General features: G+C 42.4%; 1 protein-coding gene across 7 annotated transcripts in view; it reads right to left on the minus strand.

Moving 5' to 3' along the window:
- The window catches only part of CCDC181 (coiled-coil domain containing 181), a 326,883-nt gene that overhangs the window by 119,120 nt on the left and 179,934 nt on the right, over window positions 1–27,829 (minus strand). For 4 of the 7 annotated variants that reach the window (XM_033942636.1, XM_033942640.1, XM_033942639.1 and 1 more), the window contains one exon: window positions 6,117–6,249. In XM_033942636.1, the coding sequence (XP_033798527.1) occupies window positions 6,117–6,249 (133 nt within the window). Of the gene's footprint in view, window positions 1–6,116; window positions 6,250–18,395; window positions 18,423–27,829 lie in introns of those variants that run through there. The other 3 variants (XM_033942637.1, XM_033942635.1, XM_033942641.1) reach the window with 1 other exon arrangement.

The raw sequence follows: 27,829 nt of genomic DNA on the forward strand, positions 1-27,829 counted from the left end.
GCCCTCCCAGCTACCTGCTGCAATCCCAATGCTGGCCCCAGTGACATCTTCGCCGTTGGCGCCTCCCCTTTTATGGGCGAGATCGGCTGGTGACATCAGGGGTTGGCGGAGCTACCTCTCGCCTCTTCCCCTCGACTCTGCTCTGCCAAGCATCACCTGCAACTACTATATATGTACCTCCAATATCATGACAACTCAGATGTAATCCTTAGCAACTCAAAGAAATGTACAAACTACTCCCTAAATACTTCTAATCTCCGGACAATCCATTTGTAATCCGCCTTGAACCGCAAGGTAATAGCGGAATAGAAATCCCTAATGTAATGTAATTAACAAGTACGTTGGATCTCTAAGGGAGAAGAGGAGATAGTAGATGGCATAGTTAGGCAGACTAGATAGGCCATATGGTCTTTACCTGCCTTCATTTATCCATTTATATTTAATCACTATTCTATAAAGGGCACCAGACTTCACTTGCGAAACCTGGTGCAGATCCTAGTACCCAAGCTGGGTGCTTTGACCCATTATTCTATAACACTGTGTGCAACTTTTTGGACCTGCCCATGCCCTTCCTATGGTTATGCCCCTTTTTGGGTTGCACACTATGGGGTTTAGATGCCCAGCATTATAGAATGGTGCATAACCAGATTAGTGCACAATCCAAATATGTGCTAATTAATGTCAATAATTGGTTGTTAGCCAATTATTGATAGTTAACAGTTTGTTAGCCAATTAAGTTACACACACATCTTGGGAGCTTGCCAAATCCAGGGCTTTATGAATACTCTGGGAGCAGACAGGAGACAAATGGGAGTACATATTACCGGTACTGGTTGTGATGGTAGAAGAATTCAAAGTGCAGAAATTGTCAATGGCAGAGTTGACTCAGGATGTGCATATAGGCTAGCCAGTCATTGTGAGTGATGAACAGAAATATTGTAGCAAGTAGAGGAGTAACCTAATGATTAGTGCAATAGCCTGAGACCCAGGGGAATCAGGTTTAATCCCCACTGCAGTAGCTCCTTGTGACTCTGAGCAAGTCACTTAGCCCTTCATTGCTCCAGATACAAAATAAGTACCTGTATATAACATGTAAACTGCTTTGATTGTAACCACAGAAAAACGCTATATCAAATCCTATCCCCTTCATTTTGAAATTTTCTTTCTTGAGGTGGAGCTTGAGCTCACAAAGACTGAGAATAGGTCTGAAGCTTTTCTTTTTTTAATCTGATAGAATCTGGAGTAGAATTATTTGCTTTGATATGAGAGCTCTGTATTGTATCAGGGTAACAAAGCTCAATGGCTAGAATGTCTGCACAGTGATGGGAGATTGAGATTTATTTATTTATTTAAAATAATTTATAATCCACCTATCTACAAATCTAGGCAAGGAACAATAAACATACAAAATATACATTTGGGACTTGGACAAATTTTTGGATGAAAATGTAGTATAAAGATAGACGTACTAGCAGTCTGGACGATCAAGCAGCTGGATGTAGAAATAGTCAATTAAAAAAAAAAATTGGAGGGATATATTTTTCGAGAATGGACTTGGACGCTGCTGACTTTGGGCGACTAGCACCCTAAGTCCAAATCGGATTTAGACGTTTCTTTTGATTATGCCCCTCCACATATTCAATGCATGAACCGTCTTTATTCAAACCCTTTACAAATTGTTTCATCAGGCCTAGCTTTATATGTAATGGTGGCATAGAAACATGATGGCAGATAAGTCTGCCCATCCGCAATAACCATTATCACTTCCTCTCTCTATCCCAAGCTTTCTTGAAATCAGACAGTCTCTGTCTCTATCATCTCTACCAGGAGACTGTTCCACACATCTACCACCCTTTCTGTAATAAAAAATTTCCTTAGATTACTCCTGAGCCTATCACCTCTTAACTTCATCCTATGGCAGTATGATTCTATCTCATGCTACCAAAGATTCATTGATTACATTTTGTCCTCCAACCACCACATATTCTCTTGGAGGCCAATCTTTTTTTGCCCATGTTTGGTTCCACTGTCCCATAAGAACATAAGCAATGCCTCTGCTGGGTCAGACCTGAGGTCCATCGTGCCCAGCAGTCCGCTCACGCGGCGGTCCAACAGGTCCAGGACCTGTGCAGTAATCCTCTATCTATACCCCTCTATCCTCTTTTCCAGCAGGATTGTCCAATCCTTTCTTGAACCCCAATACCGTACTCTGCCCTATTACGCTCTCTGGAAGCGCATTCCAGGAGTCCACCACACGTTGGGTAAAGAAGAACTTCCTAGCATTCATTTTGAATCTGTCCCCTTTCCCCCTTTCAACTTTTCTGAATGCCCTCTTGTTCTTTTATTATTTGAAAGTTTGAAGAATCTGTCCCTCTCTACTCTCTCTATGCCCTTCATGATCTTATAAGTCTCTATCATATCCCCTCTAAGTCTCCTCTTCTCCAGGGAAAAGAGACCCAGTTTCTCCAATCTCTCAGCGTATGAAAGGTTTTCCAACCCCTTTATCAGACGCGTCGCTCTCCTCTGAACCCTCTCGAGTAACGCCATGTCCTTCTTAAGGTATGGCAACCAATATTGGACGCAGTATTCCAGATGCGGACATACTATCGCCCGATACAATGGCAGGATAACTTCTTTCGTTCTGGTTGTAATACCCTTCTTGATTATGCCTAGCATTCTGTTTGCCTTCTTAGCGGCCGCTGCGCACTGTGCTGTCAGCTTCATTGTCATGTCCACCATTACCCCCAAGTCCCATTTTTTGGGTACTCTCATTTAATAACATCCCTCCCATCGTATAGTGTACCTCGGGTTTCTGTTTCCCACATGTAATACTTTACATTTCTCAACGTTGAACTTCATCTGCCATCTTGTCGCCCATTCCCCTAGTTTGTTCAAGTCCCCTTGCAATTCTTGGGACTTGAACAAACTAGGAGAATAGGCATAAAAAAACAAGGATACTTTGTGTAGCCACCACCATATCTCAGAAACTAGAGCTGATGCAGTCTGTTCAATGCAATTTTCTGAATCAGCACCCCCAATTAACCCCAAGAATAGGAGCATCAAGAAAAAAATGTTTTTTGTTGGCCTGTGTTATCCAAAACACAACGACACCAGATTCCAATTTATTATTTCAAAATAAAATGTATTTTTCTACCTTTTTGTTGTCTGGACATTTTAATTTTCCTAGCCATATTAGTCCCATCTTGGTTTTCTGGTTTTCTCTCTTCTCTTAACCCTCTTTCTAGGTTTCCCTATCCATTTTCTATTTACCCTCCTGTCTTCTTCTAGTCCTTCCCCTATAGTTGTCCCTGATGACCCAAACATCAGACCCATCTTCAACTCCCCATCACTTTCTCTTTTCTTCTCCTCCCATGTCTAGAGTCTACCCTTTGTCTATTTCTCACAAACCCCAAGTCCAGCATTTCATTTCTCCTTGCTTGGTGATAATTTTGTACACACACCATTTTTATATGTCCATGCACTCACATATATATATGTATTTATATTTTATCATTTTTATGCTTATTCTAAGTTATTGCCATCTTGGTTTATTAGGATCCCTGATGAAGGTGTGTTAACCGCAACATGGACCGTGTCGGGTCCCTTGGTTTGTTAACCGCATCCATAGTTTTGACATAATAAATTTAGCCTGCATCCTTGTACATTTGTCTGCAATTTTTCTTTGTCTTTCCAACTCCCCTATCCCCGTGTCCAGCATCTCCTCTCTATCTCCCTATTCTCTCCAGCATCTCCTCTCTGTCTCTCTATTCTCTACTTCACCCCCAATATTCTGCATTTCTCCTTTCTCTTGTGTGCTCCACCACACAATCCAGCATCCACCCTCTTCCTTAGCCCTCCAAACATAGTCAGTATCTCTCTCTCCCTTTCCTCCCTATACCTCTTGTTCAGTATTTGCCCTCCACCTCCATTCCTCCATCCTGCTACAGTACCTTTAGTTCACTGTAGCAGATATGAAAAAAGGAAACTGAAGAGCTTTGGTGTTTCTGAGCCCTCAAATATCCTGATGTGTTCCGCTCCCTTCTATTGCTACTTTCTGTTGCAATGGGAATATCAGGTACCAGGAACTTTGAAAACACAGGGGCAAATTCTATAAGAAGCGCCCAAAAGTTAGGCGCCAAATTAGGCACAGTTCAGCGCGATGCAAGTAAAATTGGGTGCTGTTTAGTGAATCACGCAGAGCAGCACCTATTTTGGAGGTGCCCAATAAATAGACCAGCTCTAGGCACAATTAAAAGTTAGGCGCTCATGTGAGCACTTAAGCACGCTTAAGAGCAGCGATTCTGTAACAAGGCGCCTAACACAAAGCCACGCCCACGCCTAACATGCATAGTGCCTATTTTTTTGAAGGCTGCCTAAATTTTTAGAAGCATTTTGTTAAAGAATCACTCTTTCTTGATAGGTGTCTAAATTTCAATTAGTGCTGATTAAAAAGCTTCATTGAGCTTGTTATTCAATTTAGATTGGCACCTATCTAGGTGGACACCTCCAAAATAGGTGCCTAACATTAGGCGCTGGTTATAGAATTTAGGCCACAGTGTTCCTTTACTTTCTTTTATATTTGCCTTTGCTGCCACTGAAGGAACTATAATAGAAGGTAGGGAGGGAGCTGTGTTTAAATTTGTATTGGTTAGGTGGGCTTATGTGGCTTACCCCTTTCTGATGCCCCAAGGTCTCCAACACAAAACTCAGACCAATACTCAAGGGTAATGGTCCTTCTGCCCCCATCATTATGTCACTGCAACTGAGGTGCTCTCCCCAAAAGTGGGTGGAAAAAAGGGTGCGTCCTATGGAGCGAATACCCAACCCCTGCCCCCCGCCCGTTACCTTATTTAGACCGCCGCCCACTGCTGCTGCTCCTGGTCTCTCAATGCCACCATAAGTAGAGGAAGGGAAAGGCCAGGTGGGTGCAGCGATTGCACGCCGCCGGCCCAGAAACCTTACCTCCAACATCAATTCTGATGTCAGAGAGAAGGTCCGGGCCAGTCATTGACTGGCTCGTATGTTTAGTCCGACGTCAGAATTGACATCGGGGATAAGGCTTCTGAGCCGTAGGTGTGCAATTGCGGCACCCGCCTGGCCCTTCCCAGCGATTCATTCTGTGCCGGCTCCCTGCTTGTCCCTCGACCCGCTGCTGAGCCAGGAGTCTCCCCCTCCCCGCCGTTGCTGCTTCGTTGATGTGTCCTCACAGCAGCAGCAGCGGGAGGTAATTAAATCCAGCGAGCGGGCGAGCAGGCTCGGAGGGGGCGGAAGAGGATAAAGGCTGGAAGGCAGTGAGGGGAACATAGGCGGAAGGGATAATTGTTGGGTCTGAGTTGGGGGAGGGAAGAGGACAAAGGCTGGAAGGCAGTGAGGGGAACATAGGAGGGAGGAAGGAAGGGACATTTGTTGGGCCTGAGAAAGGAAAGAAAGAAAAAAATCACCAGACAATGGGGAAGGAAGAGGACAAAGGCTGGAAGGCAGTGAGGGGAAGGAGGGAGGAAGGGACAATTGGGCCTGAGGAAGTAAAGAAAGAAAGAAAGAAATCACCAGACAAAGGGGGGGGGAAGAGGACAAAGGCTGGAAGGCATTGAGTGTGGGGGGGGGGGGGGAGACAATTGTTGGGGCTCAGGTAGGAAAGAAAGAAAGAACCAGACAACCAAAGGTAGGAAAAATGATTTTATTTTCAATTTAGTTATCAAAATGTGTCAGTTTTGAGAATTTATATCTGCTGTCTATATTTTGCACTATATTTGTCTATTTTTCTATAGTTGTTACTGAGTTGACATTGCATATTTTAAAGTTATCTGCCTTGACATCTGTGCCCTGTCCCTGCCCACGACTACCACTAGACCACCAGAGGGGGGACAGGGTATAAAGCCTGGCAGGTAGGGGGAACAGAGTGCAGAGCCTGGCAAGGAGTGTGGGGTTGGGTGCAGAGCCTGGCAGGGAGAATTTGGTTCAGAATGTTTTTTCTTGTTTTCCTCCTCTAAATCTAGGGTACGTCTTATGGTCAGGTGCGTCTTATGGAGCAGAAAAATTCGATATGTTTAAAATTTTAGCATTGCTCTTTCCTTCAGCCACTTGAGAATTTTATAGCAAATAACTTATTCAAATACCTCTGAGTCTCTGAAGTTTTCCTTTTCTTCAATTAGCCAATCAAGGTCTCTTTCAAAATCATCTTCATACTCTCCACTTGCATCAGTATCACCAGTATCTTCTTTTTCACTCAGACTATCCATTATAAGAATGCTATAAAAAAATTATCTATAGTAAACATATAAAGTCAAAACACCAGTCACTTGTACAACCCAAGAAATTAATAGCATAAATCTCTCATACATTGGCAATTGGCTAAAGCTCAACAACTATAACCCTAAAGAATAATCTGCCAATAAAATCAAAACTGAGTTCCCAAGAAAAAACTGGACAGAACTCCAGTTCTCATGGAAAAAATGTTTGGAGAATAAAGAAACAGTAAACTATCTTTAAAGAATGGACATCAGTATGAGCCTTGGTGATGCCGCACGAGAGATTATTTGGCTCAGGCAGAAACTCATTAGTGACTAGCACTAGACCTTAAGTCTAAATAAGGACTGCCTCATATATCACATTATGTGTATATATAAATTTCAACAAACATTTTCTCCAGTGGAACTGACCATTAAATATCTCCCAAGACTAAAAAATATAAAGTGCTAGGGTACTAGAAAATAAAGTGCCAAAAAATGCATAAAAAGCTAAGAAAAAGTTGTAAAGTGCAGGTGCAAACACTTAAAAAACTATCAGGTTGAGCCCAGTCCATAAATTATGTCTTATTCCCATGAAAACCTATAAGCATGAAAAGTCCATGTGAAAATTGATCATGCAGTAAAACATCAAAAATAGAAAAAGTTAATAAATATAGTTCATGACAAAAGCAATAGTTCCACTGATTAAAGATTGTGTCTTCTTTGGCAATTCATATGAAAATTCAATAAAATTTGTCCAAGGGCTGTTTGCACATACAAAGTCCTTAGCTTCATTTATTCTCCAAACATTTTTCCCATGAGAACTGGAGTTCTGTTCAATTGGCTAAAGCAACATCATCTTAAATTAAACCCTGGAAAATCACAAGCCATTCTTATTGATCCTAAAGGTACAATAAAATTAACATCTCTAATTCTCCTGGATAACATCCCTGTCCCATTAGTAAACTCAGTATGAATTCTAGGTGTTACTCTAGACCAGACATGGGCAATTCCGGTCCTCGAGGGCCAGAATCCAATCAGGTTTTCAGGATTTCCCCAATGAATATGCATTGAAAGCAGTGCATGCAAATAGATCTCATGCATATTCATTGGGAAATCTTGAAAACCCAATTGGATTCCGGCCCTCGAGGACCGGAGTTGCCCATGTCTGCTCTAGACTCTTAGTTAACCTACACTGCCTACATTTCACAAGTAATCAAATGTTCTTTTTTCAATCTTCATTTGATCTGTTCAGTTTGGCCCCACAGCTTTTTGAAATATATTGGTCCATTTGCTTGTCATTCAACAACAGGATTACTGTAATTCTCTTTTGATAGGCCTTAAGAATAAAGATTAGCATAGTCTTCAAAACATACAAAACACGGCAATATGCTTAATAACACTGATAAATTTAATCATGTTACACCTCTAATAAAAAATGCACACTGACTTCTGATCAAACACCAGTTTACATACAAAATTTTACTTCTAGTCTTTAAAACTAAGTTCATGTGAACCAACTTACTTATCATGCCTTTTCATCCCATACACGCCATCAAAATCCATAGATCACTAAACCAGAAACAATTTGTTATCCCAACCTACCATGAGGTAGTGCATGAACACATTTGTGACTATCTTCTCAGGCTCTGGAATTCCTTACCGATATCTTTGTGACTCAAACTTTCTCAGAATGTAAAGCAAAATTTAAAACTTTTCTGTTCTAAGATGCACTTTATTAATTATTTTTCTTTTTTCCATGGTTTAGAACAATCATCTGGAGACAAAAAAGGTTCCTCATGTGCTTACCTAGCCCATCTTTCCTATCCTATATGTAGTTCTGTCACCCTTAACCTTTCACTACCATGGCTGTGTCATCTCTTTTCTATATCCCTGTTTTAGAATTGTAAGCCACTCAGAAGGACATGTCCACTTAGGCGGGAGAGAGTTTCTAAATAAACTTGAATAAGAACATTTTTCGTAACATTAATCTGAAAAGCAATGGGGACAAAAATTTCTGAAAACCTTTTTTCAAAATCCTGACCAGGACTGCCAGTGCTTTAAGAAAGATTCATTTTTAGATCACAGAAAGGAGGTATCCCATCCATGTATTTTTCAAGGCAGAGTGTGGACTGCAAGTCACTTTCCTACTTGATAAAAATATGACTGTGGATTGTGATCTAAAAAATCTTGATGCCCTCTTTTGGGTAATTATTCCCACAAGAACTGCACAACAGCATTTCTTAACTATATATATCTTCAGTACCACTATCCCTAGGAATGGCAACAGGGTTTTTAAAATAACCACAATGAACATGCATGAGATATATTAGCATGCATTCCCTCCATTATGTGCAAATATATTTCATGAATATTCATTATGGATATCTCGAAAAGCAGATACCAAGGACTATACATACAGACCACCACCTATATGGACAGTGATATTCAGTTGCTATACGTATACCATACAGCTATATGGATAATGGAGTTAGGTGGAATGCCTTTGTTCTGTCCTGGCACTATCTGGACAGCATTAATGGCAGTTTATTAGAATGTTCAGTGGCTCTACTGCCCCAGGTACAAAATTTAGATTATGAACCCACGAGACAGACAAAATAGAGAACCTGTATGTAATATGTAAACCACTTTGGTTGTACCTCAGAAAAGTGATATACCAAGAAACAGACAAACAATGCAAAAAATCAGACAAACATTACATGTTGGAACTGAAAACTAACAGGAAGTTTACATGTACAGTGTCGGTATTAATCCCCAAATTCAATAAATGTCAATTTGAGTTGTGTGTACAAATTTGGGTGGGTGCCCAATTTAATTGAATAACAAGCCAATCAGTGCTAAGTGGCTTCTTAACAAGCAATTATTAGAATTGGGTTTAATTTAAAATTATGCGTGTAAGTTTAGGCAAATTTATGCACGGTGCCAAAAAGGCATAAGGTTTTGCACTACAATTCCTTTGATGCAAATGGTCATAGATAAAACCCTTCTTTTACTAACGTCTAGCGTGGGTTTTAGCGCCAGCAGCAGCGATAACTGCTTCGACACTCATAGGCATTCTGTGAGCGTCGAAGCAGTTACCGCTGCTGCCGGTGCTAAAACCCGTACTAAGTGTTAGTAAAGGAGGGGGAAAGTTAGGCACAGCTCCTGGGCATAAGTGCCATTCTATAAACCATGGAGCCTAACTTTAGGCTCCATTATTGAATAGCACTTAGACATTTCTAGTGCAGATTTAGGTGCTATGTAGAATTCAGTCCTAAACATATAAACTTTTTTCAATATTGAGCTATTTAATCATTGTGATTTGAACTTGAAAACTGATCCATCTATATGCTTGTCTCAACCAGAATAACCTTCAGTGCTTTACAAAAAAACCTCTTCATACCCTTGTACATTTTACACTTTCTGTTGCTAAAAAATACAATTCAAAATGTTTCAAGATAGGAGTTTGTTTCACTAATTTCTAAAAACAGTTTTACTCTACCCTTTCAACATGAAAAACCAATTATAGACATTTTAAAAAAAATAATTCATAAAGCGTACCCCTGATTGAAGAATCAAGCTGTTTCTGTTTTATAATGTGGATTTGATACAAATATTTAAATATGAAAACATGGGAACTGCCAGACAACTCCAAAATAAAGTTACTGGCATCATATGAGGTGAGTTATTTTTTCAACCACGCATTTCACCTATCTCTAAGACATGCTAGTACAAAATTAGATTTATTTACTCAATAAAAATTCTACTCTCAGAAAATTCTCTTAGAACATTGATACTTTCTCTTATCTAAGAACATAAGAAGTTGCCTCCACTGAGTCAGACCAGAGGTCGATCCTGCCCAGCGATCCGCTCCCGCGGTGGCCCATCAGGTCCATGAGCTGTGAAGTGGTTCCTGACCATTTTTATAACCTGCCTCTGCTTCTATCTGTACCCCTCAATCCCTTTATCCTTTAGGAACCTATCTAAACCTTCCTTGAACCCCTGTACTGTGCTCTGGCCTATCACAACCTCTGGAAGCGCGTTCCATGTGTCCACCACCCTCTGGGTAAAAAAGAACTTCCTAGCATTTGTTCTAAACCTGTCCCCTTTCAATTTCACCGAGTGACCCCTAGTGCTAGTGGTTCCCCACAGTTTGAAGAATCTGTCATTATCTACTTTTTCTATGCCCTTCATGATTTTGAAGGTTTCTATCATGTTTCCTCTAAGTCTCCTCTTCTCCAGGGAGAACAGCCCCAGCATTTTCAATCTGTCAGCGTATGAGAAATTTTCCATAACGCTTATCAGTTTAGTCGCTCTTCTCTGGACCCCCTCGAGTACTGCCATGTCCTTCTTGAGGTACGGCGACCAGTACTGGACACAGTACTCCAGGTGCGGGCGCACCATTGCACGATACAGCTGCATGATGACTTCCTTTGTCCTGGTTGTGCTACCCTTTTTAATAACGCCCAACATTCTGTTTGCTTTCTTTGAGGCTGTAGCACACTGTGCTGATGGTTTCAATGTTGTGTCTACCATCACCCCCAGGTCTCTTTCAAGGTTGCTGACCCCTAGCAATATCCCCTCCATTTTGTAGCTGAACTTTGAGTTCTTTTTCCCTACATGCATGACCTTGCATTTCTCTGTTAAAACTCATTTGCCACTTTTTTGCCCACTCTTCCAGTCTCGTCAGGTCCCTTTGCAGGTCTTCACAGTCTTCCGTGGTTCTGACCCTGCTGCAGAGTTTGGTGTCATCAGCAAATTTAATGACCTCACATTTCGTCCCCGTCTCCAGGTCGTTAATAAATATATTGAACAGGAGCAGTCCCAACACCGATCCCTGTGGAACTCCGCTCGTGACCCATTGCCAGTCTGAGTAATGGCCTTTTACTCCAACCTTCTGTTTCTGCCTGCCAGCCAGTGTTTGATCCATTGGTGGACATCCCCTTGCACCCCGTGATTCCACAGCTTCTTAAGCAGCCGTTCATGGGGTACCTTGTCGAAGGCTTTTTGGAAGTCAAGGTAAATGATGTCTATGAATTCCCCTTTATCCATCTGGCTGTTTATTCCCTCAAAGAAGTACAGTAAGTTCGTGAGGCATGACCTTCCCTTGCAGAAGCCATGCTGGCTCGCCTTCAGTTGTCCATTGTTTTCTATGTGTTCGCAGATTGTGTCCTTAACCAGTGCTTCCATCATTTTTCCCGGGACCGAGGTCAAGCTCACCGGCCTGTAGTTTCCCAGGTCACCCCTTGATCCCTTCTTAAAGATGGGCGTGACATTTGTTATTTTCCAGTCCTCTGGGATCTCCCCAGTTTTTAAGGATAGATTACATATTTGGCGAAGTGTTTCCGCTATTTTGTTTCTCTAATCTTGATTACTGTAAATCATTTCTGACTGGCATATACTAATTAATCATCTTTTACAGATCATCCAGAATATGGCAATTATGCTTCTCAAAGGAATGAAGAAATGGGATCATGTAACACTATTTCTGAAAGCTGAATAATGACTTCCAATCATAGAAACATGATGGCAGCTAAAAGCCAAATGGTTCATCCTGTCTGCCATTCGCAGTAACCATTATCTCTTCATCTCTCTAAGAGATTCAACATGCAATTCCCATGCTTTCTTGAATTCAGACACACAGTCTGTTTTACAAAGCCGCGCAGCAACAGCCCCAAAGCCCTTTAAATCTCTATGGGCTTTGGTGCCGTTACTGCACAGCAGCCGGCAGCGTGGCTTTGTAAAACAGGTCCAGCCTTTGTCTCACCACCTCTTCCGGGAGACTGTTCCACACATCTACCATCCTATCTGTAAAACAGTATTTCCTTAGATTACTCCTGAACCTATCACCTCTTAACTTTATGTTCGCTCATTTCAAAGCTTCCTTTCAAATGAAAGAGACTCGACTCATGTGCATTTATGCCATGTAGGTATTTAAACGTCTCTATCATATCTCCCTTCTCCCACCTTTCCTCCAAAGTATACAGATTAAGATCTTTGGTGCTGGGAATGTAGAGATCTCAATGTTCGATGAGAAGAACGAGACCTGGTACCATGAGGCCTTGAAAAACCATGCTCAGGCTGAGCCAGTACCGAAGGAGGTGCAGGCAGTGGTCTTGGATGCGTCTGCAGTATGACAGCCAACACCAAATGCTGGAATATAACTGACAATAACTTAAACCCTGAGGAAGCCACGGCGAAACGGGACCCGTTGGTGTTTTGCATATTCCATTAACCATCAATTAACCAGCACAATCTACCAAGTTAATGCATAAGGTCTTGGGTGAGTTATTGAAAATCTGGAAGATATCCTGCCGGGATATAGTGCTAAAACTGAGTAAGGCAATGCACTAGCTGTTTAAAATTAAAAGTCATATAAAAGTTGTAATTTAGAACACAGTTGGTGAGCATGGCATTCTGGAAATGGCAGTGGCCAAATCTGTCTAAGGTGTGTCCTTCTCTGCCCGGTGGTGCACTGGTGTTTGTCCTGGAACTGGAAGACTTTTTAAGTACAGATTCAACCAGGAGGGACTGGTGCTAAAGCTGATGCTGATGAATCCCAGGACAGGATTATACCCTATATAGTGAGTTAGTGTGTCTAGGAGCCACTGGAACTAGCAGAGGGGTTTCTAAATTTTTAAACAGTCTTTTGTAAAAGATTATGAAATGGGTGTTTGAGTAAGGCTCTAGGAACCTCATCAAAATCTAGAGTATTAAGTAATGCAGCTCATGGGTCAGACTCTAGATTGACTGGGAGAGCTTGACCCATCTGTTTAATAAACATCATAAAGGGCCCAAAGCAGATTATTCAACTTGTGACCAGTTTATATTGTCCTGCCTCTTCTTTTAGAGCAAGCTTGAACATATTTTTGGATATCATGGATAGGGAGGGGGGTGGGAGAAAACATTAAATGTGATTGTACACATTTATTTTCTTATACAATGCAGTTGTTGTTTTTGATTGTACTCTTTCCATATCTGGTTATCTGCATTGCTTTCAATAAAATATATATATATTTTTTTTTTTAGTTCAATATTTTTATTGAGTTTTATGAAAAAATACAAGAAGCAGTCCAAATACAAGACCAAATACAAGTCCAAATACAAGACATCAAAACGAAAAACGCTTAATATATCACATATTCAGCTAAAGTCTACAATAGAAGATTCAGAACATTCTAAAAAATCCAAAGTATTAGAACTGCTTATGAAAGGATAAGAGAGAAAAATAGAGAGAAAAGAGAAGAAGAAGAAGAAATAGATGAAGAAGAAGAGGAGAATATAGATAAAGAAGAAGAGAAGAAGACAGGAGTGTCTATGAGACAGAACGAACATAGGAGTCTAAGAATCTCCAAGGTGAGTTACATCGCACCAAGTTCATGGAAAGTCGAGCTATATTTTTCTTTTCATATGCGTATGATTCAAATTTATGATACATGCTCAAAGAGTTCCACCAAAAAGTATAATCTAGTAACGAAGAGGTCTTCCAATTTTTCAAGATGTGCATAAGGGCAGTCACAAGCATAGTATCAATGAGTTTAGGAGGACAGTTCGACTGAGCAAAGCAGGGGTGTTGAGATCGAAGAATTATAATGTCCAAAGAGATTTCTTCTGAGCAGTTAGTAATATGTTTTATGGTGTCCCAAATGTGAGACCAGAAGGAACGAACTGGAGTACAATGGAAAAGCATATGATCAAGAGTTCCGGCGTCTTTCATACAGTTCCAACATATAGAGTCTTATTTTAGGTTAGCTTTCCACATCCGAAAAGGAGTCCATACTGCATTCCACATAATGAAGAACATTGACTGTGAGACTCTGGAGGATAGGAGGGGACGATTTGTCAAGGACCAAAAAAGATCCCAGTCAACCTCAGAGAGCGGGGTTGTCAGCATAGAGTCCCAATGTTTCATGGAGTGAGAGGAAAATGTGAAGGAGTGGTCTCTTAAAATACTATAAAATAAGGATATTGCTTTACCTTTTGATATAGCCAATGTGGACCAGTGGCGTATAGTGTGAATGGATGTCAGAAAGTCAAATCTTAGAGATACAGAGGAAATTGCTCCAGTAAGAGAAAGCCATTGTGAATAGGTAGAAGGAGGCAACAAGTAGGCAGAGCAGAGTGTATCAAAAGGAACAAGAGAAGTTAGAGTAGTTATCTGGTGAGGAAACCACAACCTAGCCCGCTGCCATCGTTTCCATGAAAAAGACTTCCCATTATTTTGGAGTTTGGGATTGTTCCAGATGGACATGAATTAGTTATCTTTAATTGAAATCTCTGCTATTGCATCCAATAGGTGGAGGGCATGCTGCGTTGCACTCAACAAGGAATACTTCCTCAGTTGTCTAGGGACTGGAACCGTTGTCAGACAGGAGACATGTAAAGGTGCGCATAAGAAACATTCCATCTCAAACCAGGCTGGTGGATCCTGGGGACATGGATCAGTGATCCAATAAGCTCCATATTTGGCCAATGATGCAATATAATAAAGATAAAAATCTGGTAAGTTTAAATCACCATTAATCTTAGAAGCTTTCAGCTTGGCGAGGGCAATACGAGGCTTTTTCTTATTCCAAACAAATTCAGATATCTTCGTATTCAGCCAATGGAAAAATGTCCTTCTGCATAGAGAGGGAAGCATTGAGAGGGTGTAATTTATCTGAGGAGCAAGGGTCATTTTGATAGAAGCAATTCTGCCCCACCAAGATAGATAGAGTGGGGACCAGCGAGATGTTGTGTTCAGGATTACGTTTTTAATTTTAGATATATTAAGATCTTGAGCATGAACTGGATCTTTATGTATTAAAACACCCAGGTACTTCACAGCCCCATGCGACCATGGAAACGGGAAATGAGTGAGATCTGAGTGAGATATGATCATTAAGGGGAAAAATCTCCGATTTCTCCCAATTGACTGAGTATCCAGAGAGCAGGGAGTACTGAGAGACGATGTTAACGAGGGCAGGGAGGGAGCCAACAGGATCCCGGACGAAGAGAAGGACATCATCAGCATATGCTGCTAATTTGATTTGGCGGGTAGGGGTGGAAATACCTTTAATTGTGGGGCATTGTCGAATGGCAGAAAGAAGAGGTTCCAAAGCTAAATTAAATAATAAAGGCGAAAGTGGGCAGCCTTGGCGAGTACCTCTGTGGAGTGAGAACTTATTAGAAAGAGAGTTGTTAATTAAAATGCGAGCTGTGGGCTGTCGATATAAGGTTTCAACCCACTCCGTGAAGAATGGGCCAAAGTTATACCACTTCAAGATTCGGAAAAGGAATGGCCACTCCACACGGTCGAAGGCCTTTTCGGCGTCAATAGCCAAGCCAATTACAGGATCTGAAAGTGTTTTAGCGTGGGCGTTAATATGATGGAAGAGGCGCAAGTTATCACCTATAAACCTTTGCTTAATAAATCCTACTTGATCTTTGTGGACTAGAGAGGGGATCGCTTTATTGAGTCTCAATGAGAGAAGTTTTGCCATAATCTTATAATCTAAATTAAGAAGAGAGATGGGGCGAAAGTTTTTAACCAAGGTGGGGTCTCTGTCAGGCTTGGGAATGACTACAATAGTGGCCTCAGTAAAATTAAATTGTTTATCCGGAGTGGAGTGGAGAAATTCATAGTAAGTATGAAGGTGAGGTGCCAAGAGAGTGCGAAATTGCTTGAAAAACTCATTGGTAAAACCGTCAGGACCCGGGGCCTTACCGTTGGGCAGGGATGAAATTGCAGTTTCTATCTCAGGTATAGTTATAGGAGAATCTAGTTCCAATTTTATAGAGTCCGATAAGGTAGGGTGGGCCAGGGAGGCAAGGAAAGAGTCTATCCCCGAATCAGAAGCAGAGTATTCGGATTTGTATAAGGTAGCATAAAAATTTTCAAATTGAGAGGAGATCAGGGACTTGGTCTTGACCATCTGCCCTGATGGGTCCTGAACAGCCGTGATATGTAACCGTTTAGATTTAGTTTTAAGATATCTAGCCAAAGGGTGGCCCATGAGGTTGTCACCCATGTAGTGACCAGAGGTTGAAATAAAAATGTCTCGCCTGGCTGTACAAGAAACCAGAGTATTGTATTCATATTTAAGATTTTGGATACGTTGAAGTATGGACGGGTCGTGTAAATGGTCAGACATGTGTTGTAATTCTAATTTTTTGATAGAGGATTCTAAGTCCTTCTCTTTTTGCGTAGATTGTTTCTTTTTCCAAGAGGCAAGTTTGATCAGTTCACCTCTAAGTGAGGCTTTGTAAGCCTCCCAAACAATGGAAGGGCAAATCTCAGGATCTTTAGAATTAAGTTCGAAGAATTCAGTAGTAAAGGATTTAACTTTATCAGCTATTTCAGTGTCTAAGAGTAGAGCATTATTTAGTCTCCAAGAGGAAGACTCTTTACGAGGGGCAGAAAGAAGTAAGTGCAGAGAAATGGCCGCATGATCTGTAAGAGAGATCGGATGAATAATGGTGTTCGTCAGGTCATGAATAAGAGAAGAGGATAACAGAAAGAAGTCTATTCTTGTGTAGGTATTATGTGGTGGTGAAAAGTGAGAGTACTCCCTACCCTTTGGATTGAACAGTCGCCACGGATCCACAAGAGAGAAGGCGTCTTTGAGGGCGCGTAAGGCTGTGAAGGACTTGGACTTTGAAGGTTTACAGGATAATGATCTATCAATATAGATATCTTGAACTTGATTGAAATCGCCTCCTAGTATCAGAGAATATGATCCATATTCTACCAATGCCAGCTGAAGGTCTTGAAAAAATTCTGGGTGATCCAAAACTGGAGCGTATATGTTAAGGAACACAAAGTCCACTGAGTGCAACGCAGCATGCACCAAACACCATCTGCCCTCTGCATCTGTCTTAGAGGAATGAATGATAGGAGAAAGTTTATCATTAAACAGTACTGATACCCCATTTTTCTTACGTTGAGTCGCAGGAGAATATAGATGACTGGAATATCCCTTGAGTTAGAATTTTAGAGTAGCAGCAGGTGGGAGGTGGGTCTCCTGCAGAAAAACTACATCTGGGTGTTTATTAGAAATATAATTAGCTATCTTTTTCCTCTTAATGGGGTGATTCAAACCATTCACATTAAAAGAAAAAACATGCAAGTCAGCCATAAGCCTTAGTGTGTAGTACTGTAATATAGCATATGTTACCCATGTTCAGGAAAAGCAGATAGCAGAGAGAATGCGTAAAAAAGACACTCCTGTCAGAAAGCAGAGAAAAGAAAAACAAGGAGAAAAAAGAGATAAAGCTAGAGATGTCAGCACATAGCATAAAATCAAAAAATAGTGCACCTGGGTTCAAAAACTAAGCAATAAAGTGAATTAGTCACCAAATAAAGATGTATAGAAAACTAATCACTGGTTCCTCAGTTTGCCACACAATGATTGAGTATGGTAGCTGTCCTCATAGGAACTTTATAGCGTGTATAGTTTTCATTATTTTTATACTTTTCTTTTCCTTTTTCTTACTTTAATATGTTCAATAATTTATAACTCTGAGATACTTATGCCTAGTATGTTATCATTTTTAGCAAAAGTGGCAAAGATAACAGTCACTTAGCTTTGGTCTGGCTCTGGGTCTAGCTCGATCCCCACCGACGCGTTTCACACTTTCATCAGGGTCGGGGAAGGAGAACGCTGAAAAAAACAACGACATCGGATACATTAAAAAAGAGCTGATAAACTGTAAAAGACCCAGTCATTTAGAAAGCAACAGTTGTTACTATTTGTTGCTTTCTAAATGACTGGGTCTTTTACAGTTTATCAGCTCTTTTTTAATGTATCCGATGTCGTTGTTTTTTTCAGCGTTCTCCTTCCCCGACCCTGATGAAAGTGTGAAACGCGTCGGTGGGGATCGAGCTAGACCCAGAGCCAGACCAAAGCTAAGTGACTGTTATCTTTGCCACTTTTGCTAAAAATGATAACATACTAGGCATAAGTATCTCAGAGTTATAAATTATTGAACATATTAAAGTAAGAAAAAGGAAAAGAAAAGTATAAAAATAATGAAAACTATACACGCTATAAAGTTCCTATGAGGACAGCTACCATACTCAATCATTGTGTGGCAAACTGAGGAACCAGTGATTAGTTTTCTATACATCTTTATTTGGTGACTAATTCACTTTATTGCTTAGCACATAGCATAGTCATGAAGGACCACACTGCTGTGCATATAGTAAAACAGTTTAAGGGTGCTCCTGTGAGCACAGAGATATAACACATATGAACAACTAGCAAACCCACACCCATACAATAGCATTAACATGAAGCTGGTGTGCTTATCAGAAAAACAATTGAATGCATTTTACATCAGCAGGAGAAAAAACAGATTTAACCATCAGCAGCCCTGCACATCAACGCATTTTTAAAGAGTCAAGAAAGGCTGCTAACTCATCTGGATCTGTGTACGAAGTAGTACGGTTGTTGTAGGTTACTTTCATTCTGGCCGGGTACATAAGACCATATTTGGCTCCTATGTCTTTGAGCTCCTGGCGATGAGACAGAAATGCCTTTCTCTTCAATGCTGTAGACTTAGCCAGATCTGGAACAATGAAGAATTTTCTGCCCTGGTGAAGCAGCTGGGGTTTAGCTTTTGCAGCCGTAAGAATCTGCAGCGTGTGTTGAAATCTAAGCAGCTTAGCCACTATGGGCCGAGGTGTAGTAGCATGTGCAGAAAGATGAGAAGGCACGCGATGGGCACGTTCTATTTCTAATGGAGGAGAAAAAACTAGTCCCAGCGTTGTAGGCAGGAAATCAGACAGAAAGGAGATCATATCAGAGCCCTCTGCTGATTCAGGTAATCCAATGATTCTCAAATTAGACCTTCTGCTGCGATTAGAAAGATCCTCGATGTCCCGTTGCAGGGTGGTGATAATTTTGTCATGTTTTTGTACCAGTGCCTGTGTGGACTGCAGGTCAGCCGTTTTCTCTTCCAGGGCGTTGAGGCGGTGGCGCGCATCGACGAATTGGGAGTTCAGCGCCTCTATTTCCCCCCTGAGAAGTTTTGTTTCCTAGACCTGCTCCTGCACTATAGACCGAATTGAGCGCATTTCTTTTAAGAGCAGTTCGAATGAGGCCTCGTCTCCCTTTGGCGCCATTTTCTCCGGTGTGCTCGGATCAGGCTTGGGCCTCTTACCGCTGAGTGGCGTGGGCATGACAGACTCCATTTTCAGCAGTTTTGGAGGCGACATATTATGCGCGGAGTATAGGATGGAATCAGCGGTAGCGGCGATTTTTTGGGTTTTTTTGGAAAAAGCACTTTATTGAGAGATTCGGGTATGGTGTGGAGGAGCAGTTACAACATGCGTGCGATCTCCGTGGCAGTCAGGCTCTGCCCCCAATAAAATATATTTATAAAAACAAACAAACATACATCATAAAGGTTAAACTCTCTGGAGGAGATCTCCTTCTGGGTGGTGGAGGAGAGCAATCTGAGGGCATCCCATAAGATTCTGGGGCAGATAACTAGTGCAGACCAAGTATGCATTGACAGATGTGGTTTCAAATGGTTAATCCTCAGAGATTTGCATGGAGTGGAAGAAGTTTTGTGCTGTGAAACATGGTGGCTGAGATGCCTATGGGAGCATTGAGAACTCCTAGTACTCCCTCAGTGCCAGTCAGTCGAAAAAGAGGTAGAGCTTTGGTGTTGGGAATGTAGAGATCTCAATGTTCGATGAGAAGAATGAGTCCTGGTACCATAAGGCCTTGAAAAACTGTGCTTAGGCTGGGCCAGTACTGAAGGAGGTGCAGGCAGTGGTCTTGGATGCGTCTGCAGTATGACAGCCAAATCCTTCTGAAGCAGCTCTCAAAGTTGGACTGGTACGGATGGCACTTGTATCGTGTCTAGAGTAATCGGTATGGGTGTAGTCTACAGACCTACAACCCAATCGCAGCAAATCAATAAAGATCTGATTGTGGATCTCTAAAAATTTGGAAATAAAGAGGAGGTGCTGCTGCTGGGAGATTTCAACTTGCCGGATATGGACTGGAAAATTTCATCTGCAGAAATGGAAAGAAGTAGAGAGATTGTGAATGCCTTTCAAGAAGCTCTGTTCAGACAAATCGTGACTGAACCCACGAGGGAAAAAGCGATATTGGCTCTGGTCCTCACAAATGGGGAGATTATCTCTAATGTTTGAGTGCGTGCTAGAGAGTTGCACGGGGACAGAAATCCCATCCATCCCCGCCCGTCCCCCCAAGGATCCTCTCCTTCCCCATCCGTCCCCGTCAGGATCCTTTCCATCCCCACCCATCCCCTCAAGGTACCTCCATCCCCGCCCGTCCCCATAAAAAAGCAGCAATTACTTCTTGACAGGATCATCAATTCCACAGTTTCTTTTATGTTTGGGCTGCTGTTTTCCTTGTGGAATCTCTTTGGTGGAACCCTTTTTTTGTTTTCTGTTCAGGTAATTAACTTATAAACCCCCCTCTTTTACTAAAGCTGATGTGTCCATTATATTATATGGACGAACCCTGCTTCCAAAGCCTTCCATCCCCGTGGGAGTCCCGTTGGCTAGAGGGGGGGTCCCCGTGGGAGTCCCGTGGGACAGAGGGGGATGCCCATGGGAGTCCCGTGGGTTAGGGGGGATTCCCGCGGGACCCCCATGGGATTCCCGCAATTCCCGTTCCCGTGCAGACCTCTAGTGGGTGCTCACCTGGGAAGTAGTGATCATCAAACGGTTTGGTTTGATATAATGTCTAAAGTGGAGAGCGGCCACACGATATTTAAAGTACTAGATTTCAAACGTACGGCTTTTAATAAAATGGGAGAGTACCTGAAGAAAGAGCTGTTAGGATGGGAGGACATAAGAGAAGTGGAAAAACAGTAGTCTAAGCTGAAAGGAGCAATAAAAATGGCTAATGACCTTTATGTGATGAAGATAAATAAAAACAAGAGAAAAAGGAAACCGATGTAGAAGGTAGACAGGGACAGATACTTCAGACTGAGGGGAACCACATGTACAAGGGGGCACTTGGAGAAATTGAAAGGGGACAGATTTAGAACAAATGCTAGGAAGTTCTTTTTTACTCAGAGGGTGGTAGGCACATGGAACGCGCTTCCGGAGGTTGTGATAGGCCAGAGCACACTACAGGGTTCAAGGAGGGCCTAGATAGGTTCCTAAAGGATAAGGGGATTAAGGGGTACAGATAGAAGTAGAGGTAGGTTATAGAAATAGTAAGGAACCACTTCACAGGTCATAGGCCTGATGGGCCGCCGCGGGAGCGGACCGCTGGCACGATGGACCTCTGGTCTGACCCAGTGGAGGCAACTTCTTATGTTATGTTGATGTGGTTCTCCAAACTAGTGGCGGAGAAAATAAAGGCAAAAGAGTTAGTGTTCCTGAAATATTAAAAAACCAAAATAAATAAAAACAAGAGAAAAAGGAAACTGATGTGGTTCTCCAAACTAGTGGCGGAGAAAATAAAGGCAAAAGAGTTGGTGTTCCTGAAATATTAAAAAACTAAGAAGAGGAGAATAGAAAGGACTACCAGGTGAAACTGAAAGAAGCCAAGAAGGAGATACGTCTGGAGAAAGCGCAGGCGGAAGAGCATATGGATAAAAATGTAAAAATGGGAGGCAAAAGTTTTTTCAGATATATTAGTTAAAGGAGGAAGATGAAAAATGGAATTGCTAAACTAAAAGATGCTAGGAACCGATATGTAGAGAGTGATGAGGAAAAAGCAAACGTGCTAAACAAATACTTATGTTCTGTGTTCACGGAAGAAAATTCCGGAGAAGGACCGAGACTGTCTGGCAAAGTTACGCAAAAAAAATGGAGTAGATTCTGCACCGTTCATGGAGAAAAGTGTTTATGAGCAACTTGAAAAATTGAAGATGGACAAAGAGATGGGACCGGACAGGATCCATCCCAGGATACTGAGGGAGCTCAGAGAGGTTCTGGCGGGTCCTATTAAAGCTTGTTCAACAAATCTCTGGAGACGGGAGTGGTTCCTGAGGATTGGAGAAGAGCGGATGTGGTCCCTATTCACAAAAGTGGCCATAGGGATGAAGCGGGAAACTACAGGCTGGTAAGCTTCACTTCGGTAGTTGGAAAAATAATGGAAGTGTTGCTGAAAGAAAGAATAGTGCACTTCCTTGAATCTAATGGGTTACAGGATCCGAAGCAACTTGGCTTTACTAAAAGTAAATTGTGCCAAATGAACTTGAATGAATTTTTTGATTGGGTGACCAGAGAACTGGATTGAGGACATATGCTAGATGTCATTTACTTATATTTCAGCAAAGTCTTTGACAAGGCTCCTCATAGGAGGCTCTTGAACAAACTTGAAGGGCTGAAGTTAGGATCCAAAGTGGTGAACTGGATTAGAAACTGGTTGTCGGACAGATGCCAGATGGTGGTGATTAATGGAAGTCGCTCGGAGGAAGGAAAGGTGAGTAGTGGAGTCCCTCAGGGTTCGGTGTTGGGCTGATACTGTTCAATATATTTGTGAGTGACATTGCTGAGGGGATAGAAGGTAAGGTTTGCCTTTTTGCGGTTGATACCAAGATTTGTAACAGAGTAGAAACCAAGGAGGGAGTGGAAAATATGAAAAAGGATCTGCAAAAGTTAGAGGAATGGTCTAATGCCTGGCAACTAAAATTCAATGCAAAGAAATGCAGAGTAATGCATTTGGGGGATTAATAATTTGAAGGAACCGTATATACTGGAAGGTGAGAGGCTGATATGCATGGAGGGGGAGAGGGACCTTGGGGTAAAAGTGTTCGAAGATCTAAAGGTGAAAAAACAGTGTGACAAGGCGGTGGCTGCAGCCAGAAGGATGCTGGGCTGTATAAAGAGAGGTGTAACTAGTAGAAGAAAGAAGGTGTTGAGGCCCCTGTATAGGTCGTTGGTGAGGCCCCACTTGGAGTATTATGTTCAGTTTTGGAGACCGTATCTGGCAAAGGACATAAGAAGATTTGAAGCGGTCCAGAGGAGGGTGACGAAAATCATAGGTTTGCCCCAAAAGACGTATGAGGAGAGACTGGAAGCCCTGAATATGTATACCCTAGAGAAGGGGTAGGCAATTCCGGTCCTTGAGAGTCGGAGCCAGGTCAGGTTTTCAGGATATCCACAATGAATATGTATGAGATGGATTTGCATGCACTGCCTCCTTGAGATGCAAATCGATCTCATGCATATTTATTGTGGATATCCTGAAAACCTGACCTGGCTCCAGCTCTCGAGGACTGGAATTGCCTACCCCTGCCCTAGAGGAAAGGAGGGACAGGGGAGATATGATTCAGACGTTCAAGTACTTGAAAGATATTTATGTAGAACATAATCTTTTCAAGAGAAAGGAAAATGGTAAAACCAGAGGGCATAATTTGAGGTTCAGGGGAGGTAGATTCAAGAGTAATGGTAGGAAATTCTTCTTTATGGAGAGGGTGGTTGATGCGTGGAATGCACTCCCGATAGAGGTGGTGGAGAGGAAAACTGACGGAGTTCAAAAAAGTGTGGGATGAACACAGAGGATCTAGAATCAGAAAATAATATTAAAAATTGAACTAAGGCCAGTACTGGGCAGACTTGCACGGTCTGTGTCTGTATATGGCCTTTTGGTTGAGGATGCGCTGGGGAGGACTTCAATGGCTGGGAGGGTGTAGATGGGCTTGAGTGAGCTTTGACAGAGACTTCAGTAGTTGGAACCCAAGCACAGTACCGAGTAGAGCTTTGGATTCTTGGCCAGAAATAGCTAAGAAGAAGAAAAATTTTTTTTTAATTGAATCAGGTTGGGCAGACTGGATGGACCATTCAGGTCTTTATATGACATTATCTACTATGAAATGTGAAGCAGAATGTACAAGAGTCCACCCGATGGTCAGGAACAAAGCACTGAAGGTACCACTTCTGCGGATTACTAACTGAAATGGTCCTATTGCACCGAGTGTACCTCTTAAAGATACTAGAAGGCTTCAACATCAAAGGAAAAACAGCCAAAGTCAGGTCAAAAGAAGCAATTTTCACTGATGGTAGAGATAGGCGTTCCTCTGAAAACGACTTGATGCCCTTAGAAGAAATGAGGCAGCTGAAGGGCTGAAGGCCCAAAAATAAAAAAATAAAATAAAAGAGAAAAAAATAGAAGAAAGGAGTCACCAAACCAAAGTGCACTCAAATAAAAATACTAAAGAGAAAGGAAAAAACAGCTCAAGAAGGCACTAAAGAGTAAAAAGTAAACACACTATTGGAAACTCTCCAAAAACACAGCTTCTTTGCTCCACGGAAAACGAAGAACTGATGGTCCTATGAGCCGATGTCGAGCAGGAAGGAATTTTTGCATGCGTGGTATGGGCTGTTAACATAAGAACATAAGAATTGTCGCTGCTATGTCAGACCTGTGGTCCATTGTGCCAAGCAGTCTGATCACACGGCGGCCCTCTAGTCAAAGACCAGCGCCCTAATTGAGACTAGCCCTACCTGCGTACGCTCTGGTTCAGCAGGAAATTGCCTTTGTCTTGAATCCCTGGCGGGTGTTTTCCCCTATGACAGACTCCAAAAGAGCGTTCCAGTTTTCTACCACTCTCTGAGTGAAGAAGAACTTCCTTATGTTCGCACGGAATCTATCCCCTTTCAATTTTAGAGTGCCCTCTCATTCTCCCTACCTTGGAGAGGATGAACAACCTGTCCTTATCTACTAAGTCTATCCCCTTCAGTACCTTGAATGTTTCGATCATGTCCCCTCTCAATCTCCTCTGTTTGAGGGAGAAGAGGCCGAGTTTCTCTAATCTTTCGCTGTATGGCAACTCCTCCAGCCCCTTAACCATCTTAGTCGCTCTTCTCTGGACCCTTTTGAGTAGTACCATGTCCTTCTTCATGTATGGCGACCAGTGCTGGATGCAGTATTCCAGATGAGGGCGCACCATGGCCCAGTACAGCGGCATAATAACCCTCTACGATCTGTTCGTGATCCCCTTCTTTATCATTCCTAGCATTCTGTTCGCCCTTTTCGCCACCGCCACACATTGCGTGGATGGCTTCATCGACTTGTTGATCAGAACTCCCAAATCTTTTTCCTGCGAGGTCTCTCCAAGTACCGCCCCGGACATCCTGTATTTGTGCATGAGATTTTTGTTACCTACATGTATCACTTTACACTTATCCACGTTGAACCTTATCTGCCATGTTGATGTCCATTCCTCGAGCCTGATTATATCAAGTTGCAGATCTTCGCAATCCCCCAGCAACTTCACTACTCTGAATAACTTCGTATCGTCCACAAATTTAATCACCTCACTTGTTGTACCAATGTCCAGATCATTTATAAAGATGTTGAAGAGCACAGGTCCAAGCACCGAGCCCTGCGTCACCCCATTGGTGATGTTCTTCCAGTCCGAGTATTGTCCATTTACCCCCACTCTCTGTTTCCTATGCTTCAGCCAGTTTTTAATCCACGTATTTCACCCTCGATTTCATGGCTCAGAATTTTCCAAAGTAGTCGTTCATGTGGAACCTTGTCAAACGCCTTCTGAAAATCCCGATATACAATGTCAACAGGGTTGCCCTTGTCTATCTGTCTGTTTACTCCCTCAAAGAAGTGCAGAAAGTTCATCAAACACGATCTGCATTTGCTAAAACCGTGCTGACTGGCCTTCATCAGCCCATGTCCGTCAAGGTGATCAATGAAGCAGTCCTTTATCGGCGACTCTAACATCTTTCCCGGTACCGAGGTCAGACTCACCGGTCTGTAGTTTCCCGGATCTCCCCTCAAACCTTTCTTGAAGATCAGCGTAACATTCGCCACCTTCCAGTCTTTCGGAATCTTTCCCGATTTGATCGACAGATTGGCTATTAGTCGAAGCAGTTCAGCTATTGTCCCTTTCAGTTCCTTGATGACCCTCAGATGGATGCCATCAGGTCCCGGGGATTTATCGCTCTTAAGCCTATCAATCTGCCTACACATCTTCTCTAGACTGACCGTCAATCCTGTCAGCTTTCCATCTTCATTTCCAGCATATAGCCTGATGGGTTTTGGTATGCTGTGTAAATCTTCAGTAAATACAGACGCAAAAAATGTGTTCAGTTTGTCAGCGATTGCTTTGTCCTCCTTTAGCGCTCCCTTAATTCCATGGTCCCAATACTTCCTTCGCAAGTCATTTCCCCTTAATATATCGAAAGAACGGCTTGAAGTTCTTCGCCTCCTTGGCTATTTTTTCCTCGTAGTCTCTTTTGGCCCCTTTTACCACCTTATGGCACCTGCGTTGATGCTGTTTGTGCTTGTTCCAGTTTTCGTCCATTTTTTACCTTTTCCATTCCTTAAATTAAGTTTTCTTGTCTCTGATCGCTTCCTTCACCTCTACAGTGAGCCACGCCGGTTCTTTGTTCTTTTTCCTCTTGGATCCCTTGTTGATATGCGGTATATATAGATTTTGTGCCTTGGTGATTGTGTCCTTAAAAAGGGATCAAGCTTGCTCTAGAGTTTTTACAGTGCTTATCCCCTTCTTAATCTTCTTCCCTACCATGAGTCTCATCCCTTCGTAATTCCCTTTTTGGAAGTTCAGTGCCGTGGCTGTCATTTTGGACTGATGTTTCTCCCCTGCGTCCAGATCGAAGCAGATCATATTGTGATTGCTGTTTCCCAGCGTCCTTTCTACTTCCACATCTTGTGCCGGTCCTTACAGGACATTTAGAATTAAGTCCAGAATTGCATTTCTTCTAGTATTTTCCTTGACAAGTTGTTCCATGAAGCAATCGCTACAGCATCCAAGAACTTGGTCTCCCTAACGCAGTCGGAGGTGCCTAGGTTCAAGTCTATTCCCAGATAGTTTAAGTCATCCATGATAACTGCGTTGCCTCCCTTGCAGTTCCGTTTAATCTCGTCTGTCATTTCTCCATCAATTTCTTCGGACTGTCCTGGGGGTCGGTAGTAGATGGCGATCTTTATTTCCAGGCAATTTGTTCCTGGAATTTTGACCCATAGAGACTCTAACTTATCCGTCATTTGTGGTGTGTTCTCTCCAGTAGATTCAATTCCCTCTTTGACATATATGGCAATGCCCCCACCTTTTTGAAATAGCCTCATTTCGTCTCTGCTCTGGTGGAGTCCGTCCTTCCTGTATAGCTTGCTCTTCCCCCAGAACGTCATCCAGTTGCACATGAAGTGGAATCCTTCTTCCTCATACCAGCGCCGCATCCACACGTTGACTGCTTGCAGCTTCATCTGCCTCTTCTCATCAGCCCTAGGCCGGCAGGATCTCTGAGAATGCTATCCTCTGTGTTCTGGTCTTCAGCTTCCTTCCTAGCATCCGGAACTGGTCCTTCAGTACTTCCCTGTTGTAGTTCCTGTTGCTCACGTTGTTAGTCCCCAAATAGATCACCACCGCCGCATTTTCTTCTTCCACACTGTTGATGATCCTGTCGATGCGGCTCACTATGTCTTCTACCTTGGCTCCCGGTAGGCAGGTCACCAGCCGATCCAGTCTTCCTCCTGCTATGTGGCTGTCGACTTGTCTGATGATGGAATCCCCCACAATGATTACTGTCCTCTCTATCTTCTCTTGATTCTCCAGCCGCAGGTCCGTGTCCCTGGTGTATGTCCATCTCTCCAGCAGCAGGGCCGTATCCTTCGTTCTCGCTGCTGTGTCACCCATTTCTTCAT

The sequence above is a fragment of the Geotrypetes seraphini genome, chromosome 4, assembly GCF_902459505.1.
Source record: "Geotrypetes seraphini chromosome 4, aGeoSer1.1, whole genome shotgun sequence".
In the NCBI taxonomy this organism is placed as follows: domain Eukaryota; kingdom Metazoa; phylum Chordata; class Amphibia; order Gymnophiona; family Dermophiidae; genus Geotrypetes; species Geotrypetes seraphini.